General features: G+C 57.0%; 1 protein-coding gene across 2 annotated transcripts; it reads right to left on the minus strand.

The window, feature by feature from the left end:
• Positions 1–81: 81 nt before the first annotated feature.
• Positions 82–6,969, minus strand: ENO3 (enolase 3). Of its 2 annotated transcripts, none has more exons than XM_088142109.1 (12): positions 6,899–6,969; positions 6,125–6,210; positions 5,938–6,033; positions 5,539–5,597; positions 5,032–5,101; positions 4,801–4,934; positions 4,339–4,561; positions 1,208–1,405; positions 867–1,068; positions 590–698; positions 446–504; positions 82–332 (listed from the first exon to the last, which is right to left on the minus strand). In XM_088142109.1, the coding sequence occupies exons 2-12, from the start codon at positions 6,207–6,209 to the stop codon at positions 263–265; spliced, it is 1,305 nt and encodes a 434-aa protein (XP_087998235.1). In that variant the 5' UTR covers position 6,210; positions 6,899–6,969; the 3' UTR covers positions 82–262. The 2 variants fall into 2 exon arrangements, with proteins under 2 accessions (XP_087998235.1, XP_087998234.1); XM_088142108.1 differs by having other exon boundaries at positions 6,903–6,948.
• Between the last annotated feature and the right edge of the window lie 316 nt (positions 6,970–7,285).

Genomic DNA, 7,285 nt, shown 5'->3' on the forward strand with positions numbered 1-7,285 from the left:
GCTCCTTGAACAAGTGGACACTGCAGACGGGAACGTGGAGCCCCAGGTCACCCCTTCTCAAGAATGACACGTGCAAAGTAATTGGCACAGCAGCCTTTCTATTCAGCCCCCAAGGTGGAGTTGGGGAGATTCCACAGATTTTCTACACGCATGTTTGGATAAGAGACAGATTAAACCCCAAAGGCCCCCACCAGTGTTGGGGCCATGTTTTCACGGGCAGAGGAGGTTGCTGTCAGCCCCCTGTGCTCACCATCTGGAGCTCTCACTTGGCCAGAGGGTGCCGGAACTTGCGCCCGGCAAAGTGCGCTTTATCGGCCAGCTCTTCCTCGATCCTGTGAAAAGGCAGAGAGGTGGCCGGCCTTAATCAGCAGCAGGCTATAGCAGTGCCCTGCAGCAACTCCCCAGAAGAGCGTGGGGTGCTGGGGGTGGGGATTTGTCTCCTCACCTCATCAGCTGGTTGTACTTGGCCAGGCGTTCTGAGCGGCAGGGGGCTCCAGTTTTGATCTGCGAATGGAGGCCAAGATATTATTTTAGGAGGAGGCTGGGTGCCCTGGGAGGCTGGAGGAAGACATGGGGCTGCTGGTCTCACCTGCCCAGTGCACAGTCCCACCACCAGGTCTGCAATGAAGGTGTCTTCGGTCTCCCCCGACCGGTGGCTCACCATCACTCCCCAGCCGTTGCTCTGGGCTAGCTTGCAGCTGGAAGAAGAAAAAACTTGAGCAAGCATGCAGGCTGCCACCTGGGAGGGACCCCCCCATCCTCTTGCAGAGGGGACCACCCTCTGTCTCCTTGAGTGAGGCAAGATTTCAGCTCCTCTCCCCCCCCCTCCGCCTGCTCCCTGCCCACCACAGCAGCACGGGACTCACGCTTGGATGGACTCTGTGACAGAGCCAATCTGGTTGACCTTGAGGAGGAGGCAATTGCAGGCCTTTTGCTCCACTGCCTGCTGGATCCGCTTGGGGTTGGTCACAGTCAAATCGTCCCCCACAATCTGGATCTGCACCTGAGTCAAGAATTTCTTCCATGTCTCCCAGTCATCCTGGTCGAACGGATCCTCAATGGAGACGACTGCGAGAGAGCAATGAGAAGTCAGTTCTCCCACCCCAATACATTTATGGGCTGAGGGCCAAAAAGAGTGCTCCTGAGCATGCACTGGGAGCTGGCTCTCCCCTGCTGTCTGTCTCCTTGGCAGCCTGGCCCTGATCACCTGGGTAGTTCTGGATGAAGCTCTGGTAAAGCTCTCCCAGTTTCTCTCCAGAGATGTAGCGGTTCGGGTCGTCAGGAGACTTGAAGTCCAGATCGTATTTGCCTTTGCGGAAGAACTCGGAGGCGGCCACGTCCATCCCGATGACCACTTTGTCAGGGTAGCCAGCCTTCTCGATGGCGCTTTTCAGCAACTCCAGGGCTGCAGAAAGGAGGGAAGCTCAAGGAGCACCCTGGACTCTGCCCCAAACCAGCCCCATTTCAGCACCTGAGCAAAACAAGTCCCTTCTAGTTCTGAGCAGGGGGGGGCTCTGGACTGCCTGAGAGCCCCCGGCCTGTCTGGGCGACTCAGGCAAGCGGGTGGCAATCCTTGGAAAGGTCGACTGCCGCATTTCAGCCGATGGATGGATTCCGAGAAGAGGCGACCGAACCCACTCTCCGTAAGACGCACAACGAACAAGCGAGCAAGCCCGGCGGAGGGGAATGCCCGGTGCGAGAGGAGACATTCTGCACCCCTGGAACTTGGAAACACGTTTCGGGCCTTTGCAGAGGAAACAGGCTCTGAGCTGTCCCGGGATGAATAAGAGACACGGCGGCGGCACCAGCAAGATTCCTGGCAGGCAGAGGGAACGCCCTGCTCAAAGATGAAGCGGTGGGACAAAGGGTCCCGTTCGGCACGTAAGAAGAACACCGGGAAAGGGCGAGAATTGAAATGAGAGACAGAAAAACAGATCTGGCCTCGACTTAAGTTGTTGCGGGCGCATCTAGAAATAGGAACCTGCAGGCAGGACGGCGATAACTCTGCAACTTTCTAAAGAGATGTAACGCTGGGGGAAAATTATTCTGCTGGACGACACGAACGGACGAGTGGGCGTGAGATGAGAGAAAACAGAAAAAGTGACTGAGCCGTTTGGGGACCCGAGAAGGAATGAGAACGGAAACCGTATGCTGAGTCTCTGCTTAGAAAAATGTAGTTGGTTCGAATACGCGGATTAAGCCCAGGCTGTTCGTATTTAAACGTGGCAAAGGAATGAATGCAAATATGAATGATTTGCTTATGACGAACACACAAGGGAACAAGAGCAGTGAGAGGCCCTGAATGCAGGGAGTCCATATTTGGGTGGCCTTAAGGGTGGAGCTCAGGGAAAAATGGACACTGAAGAACGAGAAAGAAAGGAAGTGAGTTGGTCAGCATTGATGAGAAATGGACAAGGTGGTGTGATGTCCTCTTGTTTGTTTAAAATCTGTGTCAGTAAATTCATAAGGGATTGTTGTGTGCTGCTGCTGTTACGTGTTGTCTCAGGATGTGGTGTGTGCTTTTGTAAGTAGATGATATATTGTGGGTTGAGAAACAGTGATTTGCATTGAACGTGAGATGGATTATATGTTTGTGAACAGAAGCAAAAATTACTATGTATAAGAGCATGCTTCCTCCTCCTTTGTTGTAGGGAAATTAAAGTTGGGAACATCAGGTGAAGCATAAAAGTAAGTTGAATGGGCTTCTGGAGAAAAGAGAAGGAAAGGTTGCTGAAGGAATGTGGACTGCATGCAAAACATGAATGTCAGGAAAGAAGTTATTTTGAGGTGGTTTCTTCACTGGAGAGAAAGAGTGAAGACTGAATTACACAGTAAGTGTGAGCAGGAAGTGTGCATGGGTTGAGAGGAAGGGGAAGACAAAGTCCTGGTTGGATGGAGCCAAGGAGGCGCTCCAGAAAAGAGGAGAGAGATCTGGAGGACAAAAGGAATGTGTGAGGTGGTGGAAGCAAGCATAGAAAGGCATGGAGAGCAATAGTGAACAGGGGGGGCTACCTCATGCCTTTGATGGCTCAGTCGCTTGTGCTCTGCCTGAGATGCTTATTCCCAAAGCGAATTGCTTGGCAGGAAAAGTATCAGTTGACTATCAAATCTCTGAGGGAGACCGAGCCGAGCACGCACGAGTAACCAGGCAAAGCAGAGTGAGTCCGCTCTACGTTCTCCATCAACAGGGATGTGCTTCACCCAGAAACCGTGAAGAGCAGGACGAAGGGGAGAAGTGAGGCTGGGGCTGGACAGAAAGACGATCAGGGAATAAACGCTTGAAAGAATTCAGCTTTCCAGGACCAGATTAATTGCACTGGAAGCACCAAAGGAACTTGCTGACGGTTTGTCCGGAGACATCCTGGGGAGCAGGGGAAGCACCAGACGCCCGAGGAGAGCTGATCTTCAAGAGGCAGGAAGAGGAGGACTGGGGGGAGACTGTTTCCAAAGAGCAAACGCTGCAGGGGCGACCTTTCTTACTCCTTTGAACCCGTGACCTCCTTGATAGAGTGCGGGAATGCCCTCGACACAATCTATCTTATTCTCAGCCAAGCATTTGACAAAGTATCTCAGGAGATTTTCCTTAGTGAGGTAAGCCAGGGCTGAAGGCAGAAGGCAGACAGGGGGTTCCTCATCCGTTCCTCATCCCAAAGGACGTGAGGATGATGATGAATCCATGCCCCCCCCCCGGCATTAATCCCCTTCAGTGGGAGTGGCCGACGGGAGGCTGTCGGGGATGCTTCCAGCCGGGTCCTTGCCCTGGGCCGCCGGGGGGGGGCGGGGGGCACGGCCTCAGGGACCCTCCCAACTCTAAGACTGTCACCTAAAGGAACCCCCGGAAAGAACTTGGCTTCCTCTTTCTCAAGAGGGTCCTCCACCTGCTCTGCTCAGGCAAAAGGACCTTCCCAATGCTGACCATTTAAACACTTCCCTAGACTTTTTCTAGTGGGATGCGGTGTATTTTTTAAAAGAAGAACTACATAGTTTTGATGGAACGTGAATGGCTGTGTTTTCAGGGGTGAAATCTTTCCTAAGTGCACTTTGGGCTTCCGTGGTCTGGAGGGCCCTTTGGGTGGAAGGGCAGGCGGGGTCCCAGCGGAGGGAGGAGGGAGGAGGGAGGAGGGAGGGCCCCGAGTGTACCCTGCACCCCCCCCAGTGGTGGCCCTGGGCTCCTGGCCCCCCAGCCATCGCTGCCTTCAGCAGCCTTTCTCAGCAAGGGCTCCAGTTACAGCCCACGGGCTAATTCAGCCCCAGCGCGCAAAGGTCGAGGGGCGGTGGCCTGCTCAAAGCAGCCTGTCCCGTGGGCACCTCCCTCCAAGGCCACTGAGGCCCCCTCACCTTCATTGTTCTCCAGGATGTTGGGGGCGAAGCCGCCCTCATCCCCCACGTTGGTGGCGTCCTTCCCGTATTTGCTCTTGATCACTGCCTTCAGGTTGTGGTAGACTTCAGCCCCGATCCGCATGGCCTCCTTGAAGTTGGTAGCCCCCACCGGCAGGATCATGAACTCCTGCATGGCCAGCTTGTTCCCAGCGTGGGAGCCCCCGTTGATCACGTTGAAAGCCTGGCAAGGGGCAAGCAGGTGCTGACCCCTCGGACCTGCCCCTAAAGAGCCAGGGCCCCCTCAAGGCCCTGCTCTGCCCCGTGTCCTGGCAGAACTCTCATTTCTGCACCTTCCCACCTAGAGATGCTTCTAGGCCCCCAAGAAGCTGCTCTCCAGCCCCTGTCTTTCAAGACCCCCATTAGCTGAAGCAGCTGAGCCCCCTCACTTGCCCCCTCCCTTCTCCTGGCTCAGTCACTCACAGGCACTGGCAATATGAGCTCCTTGTTCCCAGCAAGGTCTGCAATGTGGCGATAGAGAGGGACCCCTTTTTCAGCTGCCCCAGCCTTGCACACAGCAAGAGAGACGCCCAAGATGGCATTGGCCCCAAACTTGGCTGTGAAGGAAAAAGGGCCAGGTGTGAGCTCAGCCTCAAGATAAGGCTTCCCTGCCAAGGTATGGGGGGCAAAGGGTGCAAATACATCCCCACTTACATTTGTTCTCTGTCCCGTCCAATTCAATCATGACTTTGTCAATCTTTTCCTGCTCAACAACACTAATTTTCTATCAGGGAAAAAAAAGGAGGGGGGATTATCTTCCAAAAGTTTCGAATGCGGAGACACAAAATCAAGAAAAGACGCTTTCATATTTTGTTCTTAATATTTAGTAAAAAGTCCCTGTTGATAAGAGAAATGGGGACAAAGGCCAACTGCGACTATGCAAAATTCCTACCACCTTCCCCCGCCCACCCACCCCCCACCCCGTCTAAAAGACTCTCAACTGGAAAGAAAAGAATGCCAGCCTGGCCCTCCTGTTGCAACCCTTGTGTTCCCGGGCGGGCAGTCAGCTTCTCCCCTAGAGAAAAGGAGCTCTGAGGTGGAGCCACATCTGTAGGGAAAAGGGAAAGGCACCTGGAGCGTGTGAAGACTGCCATTTGCCAAGGGACAGGAACCCTCCCTAGGGCCTGCTCTCCCCTCTCCAGGCATCCCCCCCACACTCACCTTCTCGATCAGGGTGGGGGCAATTTCCTTGTTGATGTGCTCCACAGCCTTCACTACCCCTGTGTGACAAGCAACCAGAAAAAGAAGAAGGGGGGGGGGTCAACAGGACAGACTGACCCCCAAGGAGCCAAGTCATGCCCCGTTCCTCTTCAGGGCTGCCCAACAGGGCGGCAAATGCTATTCCTGCGGGGAGAATGGACAGAGAATGCCCACCGAGGGGACCTCAGCTTTCGTTCAGTCCTCTCCTGGTAAGTTCCTCTCCTGGTGAGTTCCACCGGTCACTTTTTGCCCCCGCCCATCTTCCCGCTTTTCTGTTTTTCCTTAATAGTGGTGATTGGCCAGCCCCACAGAGACTTTGGGACAGGGAATCTCACCCTCCCTGTATTTCTTGCCCCTTACCTTTGCCCAGGTATCTGGCTTTGTCACCATCCCTCAGCTCCAGGGCTTCATAAATGCCAGTGGAGGCACCGCTAGGCACCGCAGCCCGGAAGCGGCCTGTCCAAGAGAGATGGAGTCAGCCCGTCCTGTACCTTCCTCTTTTGCACTGGGGGGACCCAAAGCCTCCTCCCCTGCCCCTCCCATTTACCCTTGGCAGTGTGCAGATCGACCTCCACCGTTGGGTTCCCCCGCGAGTCGAGGATTTCACGGGCATGGATCTTCTGGATCGACATCCTGCAGGGGCGAGGGAGGGGGTGAGCAGCGGGGTCAAGCCCCTTCAGCCCCGGCACCTGCTGGCCTGCCTGCCCGACTGCCCTTTTCTGAGGAGCTGGACTCAGTCCATGTGCTGATGGGGGGGGGGTGGAAACCCGCCCTGGAGGGGGTAGGGAAGGGGCAGCTGCCAAGACTAAAAATAGCCACTCCCCCCCCTTCTCTTCTGCTTCTGCCGGAACAGCAGCCTGGTCTTGGGGCAGCAAGGAGACCTACGAGGTGCAGCTGGGGACTTGGAGGGGGGGCCTGGAGGGGTCTTCATAGCGCCCCCGAAGAGATGAGGGGCAGGCCTGGGCTCCAGAGCTCTGAAAAGGCCCCACTCCGGGGCGTGCTGAAGACCCCACAGGCCCAACGCACACCCTGGAGAGGCCAGAAGAGGGGGTCCAAGCATGGGCAGGATGGGGCACCCCTCTCCGGGGTGGCCAGTGCTGCCAAAGGTTGTTTGCACAGCCAGGAATTCGGCTCCCCCCACCAGCTTCTCTGCAGAACAGAGGCTGGGGACCCTGGTCCCTCTCCAGCCGGCCGAGTGCTTGCTGCCCTGGGCACCCGCTGGCGCTGGAGACACCCGGCAGCCTTCTCTTGCTCACGGCTGCAGGCCTGCCGCTCCCAGCCACCCACCGACCCACCACCCAATCCAGGCCCGCCCGCTCACTTGCGTGGGATCGGGGCTGGCTGCGCTGGAGCTGCTAGCAGTGGCGGGGGCGACCGGGCCTGACCAGGAGCTTTTATAGCCGAGGCTCCGGACAGTCCCGCCTCCCCGCCCGCGGCTTAGGGACCGTCGGCAAAAGACCGGAGAGGGCGGCGGCAGGGCCAGAGCGCAGAGCCAACGGCCCGTTCCCCGGAGGGCCCGCGCTTCTCTCCCCCCACCCGCCACGGGCGCCAGCAGCGGCCGGGCGGAACAGCCCAAGTGGGCCGCCTTTCCCACCGCCCGCCCCGTCCTGGGCCCGAGGCGCCGGCCGCCCTGGTGCTCTGGGCGCGGGGCTGGTGTGCGGGACGGCGCCAGCCTCCCCCCGGAGAGCGAGGGAGCGTCTCGGCCCAA

The sequence above is a fragment of the Python bivittatus genome, unplaced genomic scaffold (assembly GCF_059951505.1).
Source record: "Python bivittatus isolate LINGU-HERP-01145 unplaced genomic scaffold, Pbiv_v1 ctg000370_np1212, whole genome shotgun sequence".
NCBI lineage: Eukaryota > Metazoa > Chordata > Lepidosauria > Squamata > Pythonidae > Python > Python bivittatus.